This window comes from Moschus berezovskii, chromosome 13 (genome assembly GCF_049115385.1).
Source record: "Moschus berezovskii isolate FMDL1 chromosome 13, NW_MosBer_1.0, whole genome shotgun sequence".
Classification (NCBI taxonomy): Eukaryota; Metazoa; Chordata; class Mammalia; order Artiodactyla; family Moschidae; genus Moschus; species Moschus berezovskii.
The window spans coordinates 34,430,044-34,452,089 of NC_142472.1; the positions used below are offsets into that span (position 1 = coordinate 34,430,044).

General features: G+C 34.4%; 1 protein-coding gene across 11 annotated transcripts in view; it reads left to right on the forward strand.

The window, feature by feature from the left end:
* Positions 1 to 22,046, forward strand: part of MYCBP2 (MYC binding protein 2) — a 277,882-nt gene that overhangs the window by 100,739 nt on the left and 155,097 nt on the right. For 10 of the 11 annotated variants that reach the window (XM_088842669.1, XM_088842670.1, XM_088842671.1 and 7 more), the window contains exons 16-20: positions 335 to 480; positions 732 to 833; positions 8,569 to 8,676; positions 15,003 to 15,122; positions 16,209 to 16,290. In XM_088842669.1, the coding sequence (XP_088698795.1) occupies positions 335 to 480; positions 732 to 833; positions 8,569 to 8,676; positions 15,003 to 15,122; positions 16,209 to 16,290 (558 nt within the window). The remainder of the gene's footprint in view (positions 1 to 334; positions 481 to 731; positions 834 to 8,568; positions 8,677 to 15,002; positions 15,123 to 16,208; positions 16,291 to 22,046) is intronic. The other variant, XM_055426502.2, reaches the window with a different exon arrangement.

The following is a 22,046-nucleotide window of genomic DNA, read 5'->3' on the forward strand; positions in this document are numbered from 1 at the left end:
TATTCGCTGTCCATTTAGTACTAAAGCTGCTGATACCTCACTAACTATGAAAACTTCTAAAAGACTGTTAATAGAAGCTTTGAAGACAGCAGAATCCATTTGTATTTTCTGTAGAAATATATTCATTATGCCAATTAGATGTTTTTAGTATCAATTCATAGCTTTTAATTATTCATCTATTCATACCTTTTCTTTGAAATGGACAAATTCTGGTCTTCTGAAGGGGTGATTGCATTGCAGACTCATTTAATCTAATCTTAAAATGCAGAAAAGATGTTATGGAGTTTTAAGGAAAGAGAAGGACTCCAGCTAATAATTAATTTTTTGTTTTTAGGATCTGTGGTTGTGGTTCTGGAGAATCTGGCTGTGCTGTATGTGGATGTTGCAAGGCTTGCGCGAGAGAATTGGATGGTCAAGAGGCAAGACAAAGAGGAATACTTGACGCAGTGAAAGAGATGATACCTTTAGATCTTCTGTTAGGTAGTAATTCTGATAGTTTAAACGATTCCTTGTAGACATGTTAAAAAATTAAGGTAATAGTTGATTATGCAATACTGCTTGTTTGGTAACTAACAGTTTGTCATTGATTAAGGGATGAGTTGCTTTTTTTCCTAAAATTCTTGCAGTAAAAATCATTTGTGTTTTAGACAATGTTTTTGTTAGCTTATTCTCTTGAATTTCATTTAGTTCTGTCATATCTATTATAAAACTAATTGATTGTCATCATCCAGCTGTCCCAGTGCCCGGAGTTAACATTGAAGAACACCTTCAGTTACGCCAAGAAGAAAAACGGCAACGTGTAATCAGGAGACACAGATTAGATGAAGGAAGAGGTAAGATGTAGCTGCAGAGAAAATATGTATGAAAATCCATTTTCTTACACTGAGACCACTTAGAAGTTTATAAAATAGGCTGATTTGGTAAGAAATTAAAATTAGTAACATTCTAGTAACTTATGAAAGTAATGTGAAAATATTTCGGGTATTTACAGTTGTGCTAATACATACATTTATTTCAGTAGTGTGTCTATGGCATAAGTCAGCCATGTTAAGAATTGTGCCATATGACAAGCATCAAAAACTATTATCAATAGCAACCTTTAAAAAAGAAAAATTCTAGGAACTCTCCTTCACCTACATTTAGATGCATCTACTTAACTGTGACTGCCAAATTAGTGTAGTATTTTAGGTTCTGCTTTCTTACTCATTTACAGTCGTTATCATTTGGACATGGTCTTACCACTCTTCCTTCCAGTTTAGTGCATAATTACGCTTTTATGTATCTTTCTGGAAAAGAGCTTATTCTGGTTATGTACAAGGGTAACTTAGAGTGTCTGCAAGTTTTAATTGCAAAGATAGATATATTATTTATATTTTCCCCGTTGTTCTTGACCATTTCTCAGCCTGAAAAATACATTTAACAGTGATTATAAATATTTTAGTATATGTCCAACAAGCAGAGGTAAATATAAGTATTACTAAAGTTATTGTTGTCCAATAGATTCTTTTCTTTGCAGAATTAAGACATATTGTTACAAAGGTCTGTGATTTTATTTCTCTGCTAGGTAAAATCTTAATTAGAAATATTTCGTGATATTGTATATTTTAATATTTATTAGAATGGCATGATATTTAACACAGGAGATAAAACCTTTTACTCATTGAACCATCATTACAGACTTTTTAGCATTCTGTTTTTATAATATAAAAGGGAGTAAGTATAAAATGTGTAGCATGCATAGTAAGTTCTTTTTAATAAAAACTCAGGTCATAAAACATCTGCTTAGAACTTGAAAATTGTTCTTTATAGTGTCTGATAAGCAATGTTGAGAAATCGATACAGTGAATATTTGCTGTTAGTTTGGTTTTGTTTACATAAAGTCCTTGCCTTTAAGTGATATTTTAATGAGACTAATGTAAATATATACTGTTATTTACATTATATAAATGTATGGGAAAATTGCATATTAAATGTTTTGTAGAGAATGCGGTAAAATTTAAGTTCTGATGCATGATAATTAAGTAATAATTCCTTTGATATTGATTGTGTGATTTACTCAAGGTTAAGTATCAGTGATGGATTTACCACCTGTTTTTTCTTTTTTTTTTTTTTTGGAGATGTTAGGTTGAATCATACAAAATCACCTACAAAACCCCTGCTTTCCTATGTTTCAACCTAAGTATAGCAAACCCTTATGATGATATTAATTACTTGCCTAATGTATATCTTAGTAATTTTTTACCTTCCTCTGTCAAAAGATATTCTCTTGGTACAGTATATTTCTGTATATCAGAAGCAATAAAAGAATATTGATTATGCACTGGTTATTCAACAAAACTTTGTGATTGCAGAATATTCTTTTGCATATATTTTAAAATGTATCATGGACCTTTAAAACATATACTCTAACCCTTTCAAGTTTAAAAAAGCTCCTTTATTAAATATTTATGGAAATTAGATTATTGTATCTGTGCTTTAACAAGCTTTCCAGGTGATTCTGAGGGTGCCGGAGTATGAGAACTGCTCTTCTAGGGCGGTTATGTTCAAAATTTGTTCTATGGACCTTCACCCTCAGAATCACCTGCGCTTCATGCTTTCTGCCTGCCTGAGGGTCTTCAATACAGATTTGAGTCACATGCACAGCATTCTAGAGTTCCTGTTTGGCATATTGCTAGTGAGCATTGTTAGTCTTGTTTTGTCCTCATGAGGAACAGGAACGTCAAATAAATTTTTAATGTCCCAACTGCCACACATATATAGTTGTCGGCAGCCCGCATCACCGCCTCCCACCACCCTGGCTTCTACTTGATGCTTTTTAGATAACTCAAAGCAGTCTGTTGCTAATTAGGCTTGTTAGTAGTTGGCTTTACCTGTGTTTAAATTTCAGGCTTTTGGGATTAGATTAAGTTAAATTATTTTACTTGATTTATCTATCTCATCCTGTTTACCAAGTTTTTGTTAACTGCTTTGAAGTTGATCAAAATTTTTGGACCTAGCTCTAGTATTAAAGTCTTACTCATTAACCTAAGGCCTGTTGATGTGGTTTAGCTGCTATTTATAACACAAACTCTTCTGTTGTTATTGAAACCCCCAAAAGCAGTGTGGTCACTACTTTTTGATAAAGTTGGAACTTTGTCTTTAATTGTTTTTATGCTATTATTCTTCCAGGTAATATTTTTGTTACATATATATTCTTAGGTACTGATAGTATTCATTTACAGATTTTATTCCAGTGGTGGTTGTGATAATTTTGAGTTTGTGTTTTAGATGAGACAGAGTTGATTGATATATAAGTCTCTGAGACTGGTTTAACAAGTGGACTGCTTGTTCAGTTTGTTTTTTAGTAGAACTCTTAACTCATCAAGTCTCCTGGGTGATTAAATCAGTGCTTTTGTCTTTATATTCCTTCTCAGCATTCTGTTGTAAGGAAAGCTATGCTCAAATAATGCTGTCTTCCTTTCCTTCTTTATTCTCCCCACCCCTGCCAAATGTCAAATCAGAGTTTCATAATTGTAAACTGTTGATGGATGTGTTACGTCCTTTGCCTGGGACAGTCCCATTTTATGCCTCCCATTTGCCTGGGACAGTCCTGTTTTATGTGTATGGTCTGGACATATTACTCACAGTGCCCTCTTTTGCTCTCAGTAGAGAGCTTCGTTTGAGTAATACGTTTTGTAATTAGCCTAGCTATATTGCATGGTGGTTGAGAGTATTGTTTCTGAAGTTAGACTTTGGTTCATATCTTGGCTTCTTAACTTTTACTTGGAGTATAGCCACTCTGAATCTCAGTTCCCTTACCTTTAAAATGAGGATTGCAACTGTACTTACTTAAGTAAGGATGAGGATTAAGTGATATGCATGAAAATACCTGACATATATACTCAGCCCTAGGTAAACATTTGATGGTGGTAATGATGGTGATGATGAGGATGCTAGTGATGGTGGTGGGCTATTTAATAAACTTCTGTTCTCTTTGGATTTGATTCTTTTCCTGCTCTGGCTTCTACTTGGTTGTTTTCCTTGCAACCTTGGGATGCTTATCACAAAAATTTTGATTATTATTAAAAAAACCTGCTACATCTTCTATAAAATTGGTTCCATTTTGATAAGGAAAAAAATCAGTTTCCCATACTTACAAATTAGAATGTAAAAATAAATGTGTTATAGTCTCTCCAGTTTCAAGGGGATTGAGAAGTTATTGCTATTGACTTTTAAGCCTCAAAAGCCATTGTTTTCTTGATCTGACCTATTGAATCCAGTATCAGCTGATCTAATACTATACACATTAAAGTCCCTTTTTAAATCAAAATATTATATGACACACCTTGAAAACATGAGTAAGAAAAAAATATCAGTATAAATTTTCATCCAAAGATAACTGCTTTACAATTTTGGTATACTTCTTGAGGTTTTTCTATATATATATTTTTTGTTTAGATATTTTATATCATTTCATACTTTGATGTATATTGGTATGCTGTTTTTTCCCCTTAATTATTGCAACATAAATTTTTCTGTGCCTTATTGCAATACCATATTAAAGTATTATAGGAGTTTAGGTTAAAGGTTTTCTAAAAACATATCCTTTAATTAAATTATTACTTTATTTCTTGGTCATCTTCTAGTCAGGTTTTATACATTTCCAGTTATAATCACTGACTGAATTTTATTTTATATATTTGCTTAATGTTATGGTATACACATTTTTAAAATTTTCTAGCAGTTTTTTTCCTGGCCTTCCCATTCTCTTTTACGAAGCAAATGAGGTTTAGCCTACTAGGTATATTTCTGTATCCTAATCCATTGAAATAGAGTCATGTGCAGATTTCAACACTTATATAAAAGTTTAGGCAGTTTATTTACAGAAGTGATACTGTATTAAATATACAGTTGTTTACAGCGTCTTTTTCCCACTTTACAATACAGCATGAACATGTACTATATCAGTGAGTATGGACCTGCCACATTCTGTTTAATAGCTGCATAACATTTCATAATCTGTCTATACCACAGATTATTCAACTATTATTTTATTGATGGTCTTTAAGATTATTTTCAGCTTTTTGTGGATTTTCTTATAATAAATATTCTTTAACTTGTAGCCATATGTAGTGGAATTTTTATTTATGTAGTAGAGCTTCCCAGGGAGAAGGCAATGGCAAGCCACTCCAGTACTCTTGCCTAGAAAATCCCATGGATGGAGGAGCCTGGTAAGGCTACAGTCCGTGGGGTCGCTAAGGGTCGGAGACGACTGAGCGACTTCACTTTCACTTTTCACTTTCACACACTGGAGAGGGGAATGGCAGCCCACTCCGGTGTTCTTGCCTGGAGAATCCCAGGGATGGGGGAGCCTGGTGGGCTTCCATCTATGGGGTCACACAGAGTCGGACACGACTGAAGTGACTTAGCAGCAGCAGCAGAGCTTCCCAGAGATAGAATATGTGGGCCAGAGAGTGCGCCTGTTCTAAATTTTAACATGTATTTCAAATTATTTTTTAAATGTTATAGGAATTTATCTTCTAAAGACTAATATATGAGTGGTGTTTTCCTCTAGCACCACCTGCTTTATATTATTTTTAATTTTTGTAAAATGTTGATGAATGACGTTTTGTCATTGCTAATTTAAATAGCACAGAAGCACGTTTTTTCTTCATAAATTTTGTTTTAATGGCTTACTACTTTTCCTCAGAGAGAAGATACCATAGTTTTTTATTAACTCTTCTTCTTTTTGGATTGTTTTAAATGTTTTGTTATAATTGCAAGTTATTAACATTTTTGAGCTGAAATCTTTAAAAATATTTCCATTTTCCTTTAGGACAAATTTCTGGATATATAATTACTGGCCCAAAAGATAATAATAATCTTAGGTTCTTGAAATGTATTATGTGTAACTTTCTGAAGGGAACTCCTTACTTCCCCACCCTCAAGATTTGCTAGCTGCCCCTCCAGTATGCTCAGTTTTCTCTTAGCATACTGGAATAATTTCTTCGTGTGTTTTGTGTAAACTCTCAGTCATTAGACTGTAAGCTTCCTGTGTCAGGAATGGTGTCATGATATTTGTCCAAGTGTTCCTAGGACCTGTGCCTGAAATTGGTTATTTAATATGTCTTTGTCAACTAATTGAAAACATTTCATGGACTTCTCATCACTCTCTGCAGTGAGGCTTAATAGTATCAAAAGACATTAATTACCTCTTTTGTATATTCATCTCCAAACTCATTTCCTACTACGTTCTGCCTGATAACCTTATACTGCATCCATTTCAGCTGTTTTTTTTTTTTAATGACCATATAGTAACATTGTTTATGTCTTCCTGCTTTTATAAATACTGTTCCTTTTACCTGGAGTGCCCTCTCTTCTCTTCTTTCTCTCTTGGCAAACCTTTTGTCATTCTTTGAAACTTCTTTAGTTCACCCAAGTTGATTTGATTACTTTTCATCCTTCAAGATATAGTGTGTTCAGATTTCCTTTACAACATTTATCAGAACATATTGCAGTTCTTTGTTTTAATTCTGTCTTTCCTGGTGGACTGAATTTGAATGAAATCTGTGCCTTTGTCATTATATCTGTGATACCCAGCATCTATGACATTGAAGATAAAAAAATGTTTGGTGAATAAATCAGTGACTTAATTATGTGAGAAAAATTTAGTCCATGGGATACAGAGTATTTTAGAACCTGTTAGTATAAATGTTAACTTAAGTTGAATTTGAATGGTGTACTTTCTATGTGTGATTGCTTGTAGGCCTTCTGGTTTATGTACAGAAAGGTCTCTAAAAAGTTTGAATTTATGAGAAGCTAAAGAACTGTGAATATTATGGGTATAATGTTTTTCTGAAAGAATGTCTCAGGCAGACTGTAGGAATTAGAAAATGGTAGTACAGCTTAATATTATTGTTATTTTAATATTTGCAATTCTTTTATGTAGTTAGAAAGTGTCATATATTTTTAGAGTGATTTATATTATCTTTAGTAAATCAATTGGAAAATAGGGCAAATGGATAAGAATGTGTTCATATTTGAAATGTGTCTCATTTTGTTACATTTTAAAGGTGAAGCTTAGTTTATATAGTCTTAGTTTGAAAATGATTGATACTGTGTTACTGGAAAATAATATTTAACTTTTCTATTAACATTAAATTAGCATATTTCTATCTGTAGTAATCATAGGATATATTATTTTTGGTGTTTCATAGAATTGATGCTGCTTATGTTTTTTCCTATATATAGAGACATAATTAAAAACATTTTTTTCTACCCATTTTTAATGTTTAATGCAGGGTATTTTGGTATTTAACATGACATTTTTCAAAGTTTATTATAGAGCAATAGTTTAACTTTGTCCCAAAAATTAGTTATAACTAAAGATCTATAGAGAATAACAAAGAAATTTAATTTAAAATGTTCAGTGTGTATATACTGTTAATTTCCTTTCCAATACTGGTAACTCTTTAACTGTCAAATTTACTATTTTGAACTTTGTCAGCGTTTTTGATGTTGCCAAAACTCAAGGAAACTGTAGTTCTGTTCTGTAAGAAAAGAACTAAAACTTTAAGGTATAAAGTTTTATTTTCAAGCTAAACAGTAATGGGGAAACCAGTTTTTGAATTTTATTGAAATTAGTTTGGCTATAAATTTTTTCTTATTTATTATATAAATAGAAATTACTGTAATCTTTGTCAGTACATATTCATGTATAGTGTTATATACGTAGAGGGGCTTCAGAAAGAAATTATTCTATGAGAGAAAGGTTAATGTTTCAAAAGTGTAACTGGGTTTAGATTCCCTTCTTTATGATCAGTGTGAAATTGAGCTTATCCTTGTGAATGATTTTGTGTATGTGGTTACAGAAATCATACATAAAGTCAGATTTATCTTTTTAGAAAATAAAATACAGCTTACAAAATACTGTCTTTGTAAAGCAGTGATTTTATATATATACATATATGTGTTGTGTATATGTATACGTATATATATATTTGTGATATAAATGTGTATGTATATAAATATGTGTATCTCAGAACATAAGAATTTTTTGTTTTTTTTTGACAACCTGTTTTCTTTGACAAAATGTAGTTAAATTAATAATCTCTTGGTTTTATATCAAGATTAACATGGATATTAAATCTTGAAGACCTTGTTAAACTTTAATCATTAATTTAAGACTGAGTTGGTTTTTGGTATTTTAAAAGGAAATATATTTATTTTTAATGAATATATGGTTTACCAAGTGTTACTATATGTGATGTTAAAAGATTCATAGGAAAATTTGATTTATTCTGTTTGAACTTTCTGATTATCTATTTGAGACTATTAGTAACTACCTGGTAATATTATAAGTATAAAAGATTAGAATTTGTACTTTACTATATTTAAGATACTAAAACTTGTGTGTGGAATGGTGAATAGGTTATGGTTGGGAGCAGGAAGTTAATGAAGGGGACTTGGGAGAAAAGAATGATGTCCCAAACTTTAATTTCCATGCTTTTTGGTTTGAATTACTTTTGTTCATTGTAGTGTTTTTATTTTGTGAGCTTTTCTATGCACATACAAAATGTTTCTCCTCAGGCCCCCTTGTATTTGCTGGTCCTATTTTTATGAACCATCGAGAACAGGCTCTAGCCAGACTCAGATCCCATCCAGCACAGCTAAAGCATAAGCGGGACAAGCACAAAGGTATTTGGTCTTCCTTCTCAACTAGGCGGGATGCTTTCCCAACTTCTTCCACTTATTTGAATATTGTCTCTGGGAAAATGCACAAACCTAATTCTTCTACTTTGCTTCTATCATTGTTATATAGCCTGAGGAGAAAGAACATGCTGAAAGTGTACTGTTTGTCAATGACTGTCAGTCTTACTTTACTGTATTTTTTTGTTAACTTTAATAAAAAGAAGACATTTTACAATGTATCTTCTTCTTTTCCATTTCTATTCAAATTTCCTAAGGTTAAGGAAAGGTGGAAAAAATAATTATGGCTCTCTATTTTATATACTTTATTATCTGCTCTTAGATGACTGTCATCTGGCATTTTGCAATCCTTTTTTCTTTTTTTAATGCTGTTCATTTGCTTCAGAATTAACAGAATTGCTAAATTCAGTGTATAAAGTGATAATGAGTTAACCTCTATGATGCTTCCTTTGTTTTAATATAAAAGTTTATATATATAATACATATGATTTATTTGATATTTGAGTTTTAAAAGTGACAGATGTCAGTAAAGAGTAGACCTCAGAAACTGTCATAGGTCTCAACAAATCTTGAGTGACCGGGAATATCTTGCTATATAATTCTTTGAGATCTGAGTTCTAGATTAATTAAAAATATTCCTAAAGCAAGAATTTTTTAAACAAGAAATTATGGGTCAACTAAGATCAGGAAAGAATTTAATGCAAGGAACTTACAAATTTATGTATAAATTCTGCTTTGAATCCTGGCATGTGAACCAGCCACTCTTGGAGTAGTACAACTGAGACTTATTATTTTCTTAAATGCCTGAAATGAACCCTGCAAAGTAGAGCAGAAGATTTTAAAAACACATATTCTGTGCAGATTAATCTAACTAATATTTTCTCTTTTGGGGGGTAGGGCTACAGAACTGTTACAGACTAATTTTATTTTTAAACTTTCACATGCAATATATTGTAATCAACTTTATTTTTATTTGCTTGTTTCAGTCTGTCAGTTTGTCACTCAAGGCAAAAACTCAAACCCCTGTTTTTATTTAAAATGCAAATAGAACTATTCAAATTATATTCTGCAGGAATAAAAATTGAGATTAGTTTAAATCTAATGTGGTTAACCATAGTAAAATTTGTGGTGGTTTTATTTACTGGATGCTCTTAACAGTGCCATTAATCTTTAAATCTAAAGAATACTATTTGGGGTATACTATGCAAATTATTTTTGTTATTGCCAGAATTTCTGATCTCATATTTTCCACTGTGCCAGTATTAGAGAAGCTTTTATCAGGTCTTTTTCTCACTAATTATATGAAAGTAGAGTTCTCCAGTACTTTACCTGAGGTTCACTGTTTATATTTCAATAAGCAGTTGAAAACCTTTTCAGCTCCATGTTAGTATGTTATAGACAGTCATCTTTGTGTTTTTTTTTTTTTCCAGAATTTAAAATAAATGCTAAAGAAGACCAAGGTTACAAATTTAAAACAGACTTTTTATGATGTCACACTGATTAGCTATAGAAACTATTCAATTTCCATCTTATCTGTAACGGAGTTATTATATTGTAGCAACCTCTTTGGAAGGACTGATTTTGTAGTATTACAGTGTAGGACCGTTTTTTTTTTTAATCATCAGATTGTATGGTTTTATAGAGTGAAATAGTTTCATTTCTTTACCACCAAAATGACTTTAAAGTGTAAGTAATATTTTATCACGTGGTGTCCCATTTTATGTGGAGGGTATTAACTTACCACTCACTGTAAACCCACAGGTTTGCCTTTTGTTGCTCCCTTTGCATTTTCTGTTCCTGTCCTATCACCTGTTCCTGTAATCCCCTTGCCAGGCACTGCTTTTACTCTTGCTGCATATAGTCATAGTCTTTTAATAAATTTCTTTTCCTGTGTAAATTTTTTTCTCTTGTGTCTACTCTCTTCCACTGAGAAAGTCACTGTATTAATTGCTGTGTTCTACCTTACGTTTAATTATGTTGGTGGTACAGATTGTAGGATAATAATGATTTAAACCTTCTAGACTGTGACTTTTTTGTTGGGGTGTGTGGAGGGTAAGAACTATGGATTTGTTGTAAACAGGAGTGAGTTCTAAGATGGAATGTTGGAGAGCTTCTGGCTGATTGGAGAGAATTCAGAGAAGGTCACAGGATCTGTAATTTTTCAGGCAGATTTTGACCACAGGCCAGTAGTGCATAAGACTGAATCAATACATGTATAATCCATATAACATATAGTATTTAAAGAATGTAACTATAGATTATATTTTAAGCAGTTACCTGAATTAACATTTATTTCAGCTATTCAGTGCCTTACATAGAAAAATAAGATTTTAGTGTACTACTCTTAGGAACATTCGAGTTGTTCTAGAGATACTCTAGAAGTGACTGACGTGAAAATCTGAAGGCACTCTCAAAATCATCTCTGTGTTTTACACCTATTTTCTGTAGAGAAGTGGTATGGTATAATTCCAAATATGGCCTTTGGAATTAGGCTTCAGTTTTAATCTTGTTTTTAATTTACTACAACTGTCTGGCCATTCATAAATTTCTTAAACTCTTTGGTTTCAGTTTCCTTGTCTCAAAAATAGGAATAATAATTCCAAACTGAATATGTCTATATGAAAATTAAAGTAGTACATATGTGTGTATATATGTATATGTATTCTTTGCAAATAAAAATTCTCCATGAATAGTAGCTTAAATTCTTCCAATTGAATTCTTTGCTTTCTCTTTTAGAATTATCTTAAAGGTCCAAAATTTGAGATTTGTTAAATGTGTGATTAGTTTATTTTATCAAAAGATTTAAGATGTCAGCCATTTGGTGGTGGTAAAATACGTGAGCCTTATTTTTGATCAATTTCTAAAGCTGCGCTACTATTTATTATTTTGGGCTGGTTACTTAACCACTCTAAAAGCCTTGGTTTTCCCAACTGCAAAATGGAATAACAATATCTATATCATCAGATTACTGAATTGATTAGGGAGATCAGCAGTATTGACTGAGCACTTTTCATACATTATTGCACTTATTTCTCATACGAACCTTGTGATACAGTATGTCATGTTGTTATCTTATAAATGGGGAAACTAAAAAAGATCCAATGTCAAAATTAAAAAAAGAAAAATTTTCTGAGAGAAGATCCAGCATCCAGTTTTCATAAAACTGGCAAATGAATATATAGAGCCAGGAATCCAATCCAAGTCTCTTAGGCTCCAGCGCCCAAAAACACTTATCTACTGTGCTATTTAAATTTTCAGTGTTTAGGCAGAGATCCTTAGCAAATTGTTATTACTACTGCTCTGCTGTCTTATTTTAGTGACTTTGTTACAAGCACTCACTGTTTCTGTGATACATTCAGCAATATGCGTGCATATAAGATTAGCCAAGAAATATAGATTTAAATTAAAATTAAAGGTAGAGTCTTTTAGATACTGAATCTTCTTTCCTCTGTGTGTACACAAATAAACATAAATAATGTACATATACATACCATACTTTAGAGACAAAACTTTACAGTTATCAGAGTTTTAATATCACATGATATATGTATGAGCATATTCACATTCGGGAAAAGATAGATGTGCCTGAATGGCCAATTATAAGAATATTTAGGCCTAACTTTCCTAAAAATCTGAGGTTTATTTTATTTCTCCTCATTAATCATTTTCTGAATAATGAATTTAAGCAGGATTAATCTTGCTAAATTTCACTTGCTAATTTTTGAATTTGCACTATACTCTTGACTGTTTAGGTATCTTTTTGCTTTGATAAAACTTTTGTAAATTTCTAAATTATTAGAATTGTACTTATATTTTTAACTGACATAAAATTCCAGATACAGATATAAATATTAAAACCTCTGTCACTTCTCCTGCTAGTGATCAAGAATTTCATCCCTATTTTTTTCTTATATTTCATCTTCTATAATAATTGACAAATTATTTTTATAGATAAAAGTTTTTAGATGAAAAAAATGTTTCTAGAATTATTTTTTATTTCTAAATGATAGTCATTACTACTCATTTAATCGCTGTAATTTTAATCAGTAAATTACTAGGCTTTTTCTCCCTCTTTCCCTGATGCTGTGTCTCTATTGTGGGCTTTGTATCTATATTTAATCTCTGTATTCAAGATAGAGGGCAAAATGCCAAATTCAAAGGTGAAAGCTTTAACTAGGTATCAATAAATTTATAGAAAGTGAAATTAAAGTGTAACATTGAATATGGTTAGGTCTGGCACAATTAAATGAACACAGTTTGTCTTCTATGATAAATCAGAATTGGTTTTAATAATGAGATATTTTTACCAGTTGAGATAAAGCTGTAAAGTTTTTATGTATTTGTCATCTTATTTAAATATTCTTTGGAGGATGCTTACTACATTTTGGGTAGGCCCTTGTTTATACTTTACCATTCCACTATCTTTCCATGATGAAGAGTCTTTGAACTAAAAGCATATTGCATTTTGGATAGAGTGAAACTAAATGTGACTTTTTTTTTAAATCCCATACACAAGTACACATTCTTGCAGATTTAATTGGCAAACCTATATTACATAATTTAGCAAAAGAGGAATCATTATTCTTTATCCTTTTATAGTAAAACCTCTCACTAATTCAGAATTTATGATACTTCAGATGCAGTGTTTGTGATTTTTTTTTTTTGAGTAAAAATTCAAAATAACTTCTTCCTCTGAATTTTCAGGGCCATACTTTTAAGGGGAAACCTGTCTAAAATCACTAGCTTTTCAAACCAAGGGCTCAAGAAATGAAGGATTCCTTCAGCGTGCCTTCAGCCTCTGGGTCCAGCAATTAATTCTTGTATGTTAAAGGACTTTCATGTTTATGGTACATTGTTAATGTAATATAGGCCTATCTTGAATTATAATGTAGGTAACCACATTTTATTTATTGTAGCTTTTAGTTTAATCTATAATTTGTACTGCTTGAAGGTAATAAAGCTGAATTTTTATTTAAACGTTCTGTAATTAAGACCTTTCCAGTAAGTCATATAGGCCATGTGTTATTCCGAATTAGTGAGGTTTTACTGTCCTAGTGTTGTAAAGAGTTTAAAGCTTTTTAAAATGCTCAAGTCATTTAGTTATGGAAATGGAACTTGTAATTTAGGCCAGTTTTGTCTTACCTTGGATATTGCTAAAGGTTAGAAATATTAGAGTAAGGAAAGTAGACATGAACATGAAATGATGTTATTGTGTTTAGTATTCTAACATGGGAAGTGAAAATACAGAATTATCTTAAAATGTGTGTCTGTAGATCCACATGTGTATCTGCATATTATAGACACTTACTTAGATTCACTATATCACAAAGCAATTAACTTAGGCTAGTTGACCTGAATTTCTTTTCAGATTTACATTTATTCCATGTGTAAGGAATTTGAATCTTGATGATACTAGAAGTCATATTTAGTTCATCTGTAGTATTAGACTAGGAAAGTTCAGTTACGTTTCTTGTTTACACATTCAAAAGAAAGTTGTTATGTTCTGGAATGTGTATTTAAATTTTATAGTTAAAATGCTAAAACATTTAAAGTTACTGTAGAAACCGGGGGGAGGGGGGTCTTAAAGCAAGTTTATGGTAGGGAATTTAAGAAGGGAAGAAAGAAGGAATAAAAGCAGAGGGTTTGGTTGAGAGTTGTGGTTGGGGGCCAGAAGAAAACCACAGAGCAGACTGGCTGAGGGTCAAGGTGGGACAGATGAAATGATTGACAGGAAACCATTGAACTACAATAATTGGATAAAGCTATTTGATCTTTATAAATTTTTTAAAGTTCAACTGAGTTTAGCAATACTGGTGGACAGAATAGTGTTCCTAAGATGTGTTTGGGAAATCTAAGTGATTTGCAAGTCAGCTAGAATTTTTTTTTTTTTTTATAATGACTAGAACTAACAATATCACTAAATTTAAAACAGTTGTTTAAATGACTTTGCATGCAGTTATTTTTTATACAAACTAAAATTTCCCATATAAACTTTTACATGTAGAATTTTGTTATTTCTATAACTCAATGACCCATTTACATCACATAACTGATTAGATTAAAAGGCTTTATCTGTAACCAGGCCTTATCTGTGTTTTTACTGATTTAGTAGTATTTTGCCAACAGAAATATATAGGTTATATTTTCAAAATTGGCTTCTTTGCAGGTAGATTCTTGATCTATCACTTCTAACAGCTACAGATCCTTCTTGCTTGTTCCTTTTAACATTTTCTCTTGTTTTTCCATAGTAAACTGATTTAAAATTTTATTTTGAAGATGAGTCATGGCTTAATTACAAATTATAACACTTGCAGATGGAAGTGGAGAACGAGGAGAAAAGGATGCAAGCAAAATCACAACATACCCTCCAGGCTCTGTGCGATTTGACTGTGAGCTCCGGGCAGTACAAGTCAGCTGTGGATTTCACCACTCAGGTAGCAGCTGGAACTTTAGGGTATAACCGCATTTTTACAATTGTGTTGAATAGCCTGTTTGTTTAGTTTGGACAAATGTAGCCTGTTAACTGTGTGTCAAAAGCTATAGCGTCTCTCACATTTATGAAAGCATATTTATTAGACAGTCCTTTTTAACCTGTGGAATGATTGTCTAGAGATCTGCCTTCTCATCTGTCTTCTGATGGACTGATTTTATAGTTCAAGTCCTGAAATTCCAGAAGATAATTTTAAACTATAATTTTCTAATTTTTTAATAAGCTGGTCACAAGCTTTGTTACTGTTCAACGGGAAATGTGCATCCACAAATTCCTTTATTGAGAGCTTTTTAAAACATAATTTTAAAACTCTTTTGTACCAGTACAGTGTATTAATTTTATAAATGTAAAATTCTATCTGCTGTTAAAGCATTTGCAAAAACCATACATCTTACTTCCGCTTTATTGTGCAATATTTATAAGAAAATATCAATTTTTAAATTAGAAAACTTTTTTTAAATGTAGAAAGTATTTCAGTTCCTACTAAATCATAGGTATTTGGGTTATATAGCTTACGTTGTACTATTCAACCTTTATAAAAATAAAAAATTCTTTCTTTGTTGTTCAATATATTTCCTTATTTGGTAAGATATTGACAGATTGACATTGACAGATATTAAAGTTCTGACAGACATGCTGATGTTGTACATAATCATGCAGAGCTCAGACCCTCCTCCTATATAATTATCCTAGATATGAGAGAACATTTTGTGTGTAGTTACTCATTATAAAAAGACTTAACAGTTGACTCAGACCAGTGTTTTAGTAAATGTTAGTGTTATTAAGTGGCATTTATAAGTTTAAAGTGTATGTTTTAAAAACATTATGCGTTTTTATAACTTAACAAAAATATTTTACAGAACTAAAATTATATTATTTCTCATTAAATATAAATGTCTTTGCTTCTATTGCCTATTCTTAATGGCTCTACAAATTTTAAATAGTGAAACTTGAACTGCTTTCAGTATACTTGTGATAGAAATATAAAATGCATATAATGAAAAAATAAAGCTCTGAACTTTGATTTCAGTGGTTTTAATGGAAAATGGCGACGTCTACACATTTGGGTATGGGCAACATGGGCAGCTCGGACATGGAGATGTCAATTCCAGGTACTTTAACATCTTGTGTGAAAGTGGTTTTTTTTCCTTCCTTTCTTTACTTTTTTCCCTTTTTCTTTCTAAATATATATTTCTACACTTGATATAGTATTTATACCACTGTTTTGGAAAGCATGGCCCATAAATTATTGGTGGTTCTTGATTTTGTGGTTGAATGCTTTTGTGGGGACAAATGATTTTGTGTTTTAGGAGAAAAGTTGATTTACATTTTATACATTTAAAATGTAAGAGTGATTATGATTACCAGGAAATCACACTATATTCTTCAGAATTAATATCTTCTTAAAGGCTGTTCATGGCAATAGAAAAGATAGTGACTCTCCCCAAATGGCATTTTAATAAATGAGCAAAGGATATATTCATATTCCTTGATGTTATCTATTTTAAAATTTTAACCTAATATTAACATGATGTCATCAAAGTTTTTGAATAATTTTAAAACAAAATGGTCACTCAGAGGAACTGTTTTGACTTATCCAGAGTAGTGAAGAACTAATCGTGGTAGAGACTATTGGATATATTTTATTATTCATTCTTCCTACCTCATTTGGTAATAAGGTGGTAGTTGATCACATAACCATGAAACTAAAGGCTTCATTTCCCCGCCTCCACTGCAGCAAGATATGGCCGTGTGAACTACAGTGCTGTGTGCCGTTCTGGGTCACTGTTAAAGGGAAAGGGGATACCCTTCCATTTCTCTTTATCCCCCCGCTGCTTGCTGCCTGGAGTCCATGCCTGGTAGTGGGAGCTAGAGAAGTCATCACAGCAGTCCTAAGTTGGAAACTGTGTATTGAGAATGGCAGAGCCACAAGATAGAAACAGTCTGGGTCCCTGACACCATGGAACTTCTACAACAGCTCCTTAAACTTGGGTGCTTACCTGAGAGAGAAGTTCTATTTGTCCTGGTTTCTTGACTTTCATCACAGCAGCTGAGTCCATATCTGCTTCATACAATGAGAGGGCTTTGGATTAGAAGTATAGAAAATTCATCTTTATTAGCTCACGTCTTCCAGGAAGATGCTAAAGCAGGATTAGATGTACAGAGGGTTTATTGGTAGAAAACTGCTGTGAAAAGGAAGAGAACAGGAATCGGCCTGAGGTAGGTCTGACCCCTGTGAAAGGAAAGAGGGAGGCAGGATGGGACAGGAAGAGTTAGGTTACAGTGCATTTCTGACTGAGTTTTAGCCAGGCCAGTGGGGTGTCCTCAAGCCAAGGTGACTTTTGGAAGAGTTCCACATTGGGCAGGATGGGCCAGCTTTCATCCTTCACAGTGCTCAGTCACGAGCTGGTAGCTTCCCAGGGGAAGAATGGCCTCACGGACCCAAAGAAACATCGCCTGAGTCTGTCAGTCACTTGTGCTCCCTGCAGCAGGTGGTTTTCAGGCTCTGAATGGTCCCCATGTATGGCTGCCCCATCACTGACAGGTTTATTTGTAAGTCTGGGGAGATACAGGGCCGTTTCAGGCTAGACATGACTCACCAGTCCAGTCTGCCACAGAACCTCCTTTGTGTCTCTCTGCTCTTGCCTAATTCTTCCATGTATTCATAAGGTGCCTGCCAGAATCAATTGGAACTGTACGATTTCTCATTCACATACACTGAGTCACTCCAGTCATTAAATAAAATCCAGAATTTTCACTTTATTCTGAAATGACTGCATTACTGTGGCAGGGATGATACCATTTACATAGTAAAGACCAGTGATCCTTAATCCTGGCTGCACAGTAGAGTTGCTTGGGTGTTTCAAAAATACCATGCCTGGATTCTAAGTCTAGAATTTTTTTTTTTTTTATTTTAATTTATTTTATTGGAGGCAAATTACCTTTCATTAATATATTGGTTGGTTTTGTGATACATTGACATGAATCCGCCCCGGGTGTACATGTGCTCTCCCTCCCGAACCCCCCTCCCACCTCCCTCCTCCCCATATCCTCCCCCCATGTCATTCCCATGCACCAGCCCCAGGCATCCTGCATCATGCGTCGAGCCTGGACTGGTCACATATGCTAATATACATGCTACAATGCCATTCTCCCCAATCATCCCACCTTCACCCTCTCCCACAGAGTCCCAAAGACTGTTCTATATGTCTATGTCTCTTTTGCAGTCTCGTACACAGGTTTCAGGTTTCCATCTTTCTAAATTCCATATATATGCGTCAGTATACTATATTGATGTTTTTCTTTCTGGCTTACTTCACTCTGTATAATTGGCTCCAATTTCATCCACCTCATTAAAACTGATTCAAATGCATTTTTCTTGATGGCTGAAAAATACTCCATTGTGTATATGTACCAAAGCTTTCTTATCCATTCATCTGCAGATGGACATCTAGGTTGCTTCCATGTCCTGGCTATTATAAACACTAAGTCTAGAATTTTTAAGAAGCGTGTGTGGAGAGGTGGGCACTGGGAGTGGGAGATGGTGGCCACAAGGGTTGGATAGAATGCAGCATCAGTTTTCCTTAAATGCCCTCGACGCTCTAGTGTGCCTCCAGGATTAAGGAAACACTGTCCATCCTAGAGGGCAGGGTCAGACCTCTGTGCAGTGCAGCGCACACAGGGTGAGGATGAGAGGAATGTCCTTAGTTGCTTTGATGAATACTGTTACTGATAAGAAGAGATGATTGAGGTATCACTGAGTTCAGCTTCTCACTAAAAGCACAAGTGAAGCATACATTTGATACTTTTTTTAAGACTCTTCCAGCAACACAAGAGAAGACTCTACACGTGGACATCACCAGATGGTCAACACCGAAATCAGATTGATTATATTCTTTGCAGCCAAAGATGGAGAAGCTGTATACAGTCAGCAAAAACAAGACCAGAAGCTGACTGTGGCTCAGATCATGAACTCCTTATTGCCAAATTCAGACTGAAATTGAAGAAAGTAGGGAAAACCACTAGACCATTCAGATATGACCGAAATCAAATCCCTTATGATTATACAGTGGAAGTGAGGAATAGATTTAAGGGACTAGATCTGATTGATAGAGTGCCTGATGAACTCTGAACGGAGGTTCATGACATTGTACAGGAGACAGGGACCAAGACCATCCCCATGGAAAAGAAATGCAAAAGCAAAATGGCTATCTGAGGAGTCCTTACAAATAGCTGTGAAAAGAAGAGAAGCAAAAAGCAAAGGAGAAGAGGAAAGATATAAGCATCTGAATGCAGAGTTCCAAAGAATAGTAAGGAGAGATAAGAAAGCCTTCCTCAGTGATCAATGCAAAGAAATACAGGAAAACAACAGAATAGGAAAAACAAGAGATCTTTTCAAGAAAATTAGAGATTCCAAGGGAACATTTCATGCATAGATGGGCTCGATAAAGGACAGAAATGGTATGGACCTAACAGAAGCAGAAGATATTAAGAAGAGGTGGCAGGAATACACAGAGGAACTGTTCAAAAAAGATCTTCACGACCAAGATAGTCATGATAACGTGATCACTGACCTAGAGCCAGACATCTTGGAATGTGAAGTCAAGTGGGCCTTAGAAAGCATCACTACAAACAAAGCTAGTGGAGGTGATGGAATTCCAGTTGAGCTATTTCAGATCTTGAAAGGTGATGCTGTGAAAGTGCTGCACTCATTATGCCAGCAAATTTGGAAAACTCAGCAGTGGCCACAGGACTGGAAAAGGTCAGTCTTCATTCCAGTCCCAAAGAAAGACAATGCTAAAGAATGCTCAAACTACCGCACAATTGCACTCATCTCACACTCTAGTAAAGTCATGCTCAAAATTCTCCAAGCCAGGCTTCTGCAATATGTGAACCGTGAACTCCCAGATGTTCAAGCAGGTTTTAGAAAAGGCAGAGGCACCAGAGATCAAATTGCCAACATCTGCTGGATCATGGAGAAAGCAAGAGAGTTCCAGAAAACCATCTATTTCTGCTTCATTGACTATGCCAAAGCCTTTGACTGTGTCGAACACAATAAACTGTGGAAAATTCTGAAAGAGATGGGAATACCAGACAACCTGACCAGCCTCTTGAGAAACCTGTATGCAGGTCAGGAAACAACCGTCAGAACTGTACATGGAACAACAGACTGGTTCCAAATAGGAAAAGGAGAATGTCAAGGCTGTATATTGTCACCCTGCTTATTTAACTTCTATGCAGAGTACATCATGAGGAACGCTGGGCTGGAAGAAGCACAAGCTGGAATCAAGATTGCTGGGAGAAATATCAATAACCTCAGATATGCAGATGACACCACCCTTATGGCAGAAAGTGAAGAGGCACTCAAAAACCTCTTGATGAACGTGAAAGAGGAGAGTGAAAAGGTTGGCTTGAAGCTCAACATTCAGAAAACAAAGATCATGGCATCTGGTCCCATCACTTCCTGGGAGATAGATGGAAAAACAGTGGAGACAGTGTCAGACTTTATTTTTTGGGGCTCCAAAATCACTGCAGATGCTGATTGCAGCCATGAAATTAAAAGACGCTTACTCCTTGGAAGGAAAGTTATGACCAACCTAGAGAGTATATTAAAAAGCAGAGACATTACTTTGCCAACAAAGGTCCGTCTAGTCAAGGCTATGGTTTTTCCCGTGGTCATGTATGGATGTGAGAGTTGGACTATGAAGAAGGCTGATCACCGAAGAATTGATGCTTTTGAACTGTGGTGCTGGAGAAGACTCTTGAGAGTCCCTTGGACTGGAAGGAGATCCAACCAGTCCATTCTAGAGGAGATCAATCCTTGGTATTTATTGGAGGGACTGATGTTAAAGCTGAAACTGCAATACTGTGGTCACCTCATGCGAAGAGTTGACTCACTGGAAAAGACTCTGATGCTGGGAGGGATTGGGGGCAGGAGGAGAAGGGGACGACGGAGAATGAGATGGCTGGATGGCATCACCGACTCTATGGACATGAGTTTGGGTGAACTCCGGGAGTTGGTGATGGACAGGGAGTCCTGGCGTGCTGTGATTCATGGGGTCGCAGAGAGTTGGACACGACTGAGCGACTGAACTGAACTGAAGACATTTATAAAACCAGCACATTCTTAGTGACAGTATTGTGCTTGGAAAGAGCAAAATGTTTTTAACAGGATTACTTTTCCAAATTTCACTGGATATGGCATTTATATATTGGGCGTTGGATATCACAGAGTGTCAGTGGCTTTGCAGGGTTGAGCGGTTACTGTTACAGGCTTCAGAATGCAGCAGATATTTTGTTTCACAGGTCAATGACCATCACTCTTGCAGAGACTGAGACAGGCCTTGTAATATGTGGGGAGAAGAATTTGGAAGCTTTTTATTCTGTTTCTCACAGAAGATTCATTACCCAGAAGAGGATTTATTAGTATCACCACCACCATCATCATCATCGTTTTTGCGTTGTTACTTAGCTGGCAATTATTTTGTGAGTCATGACATAACCTGGGAAAGGTGCTTTACAATTAGACGTGAGAGAGCAATCAGTCATGTGTGCAGCAAGGGGGCACGTCTTCACAAAGCAGACTTTGTACTTGGATGTCATTCCGCAGAAAAGAGTTAATAGATAGCTGTGTTTCCTGGTCTTGACTGAGTGGAAGGGAAGTAGTGAAAATCATATCTATGATTAAATTGCAACCCTCAGGTGACTGTGCTGTGTGAAGAATGAACAGAATAAGTGCACGACTCTGCCACCCCACCTGAGGTGTAACGGCTTTTGGAAGGGAAGGACCTCACATCAGCTTTTCAAATGAAGAGGGTACCTAAAAATATTGCCTCCTGGTCCTGATTATCACCCAGCAAGCACCATA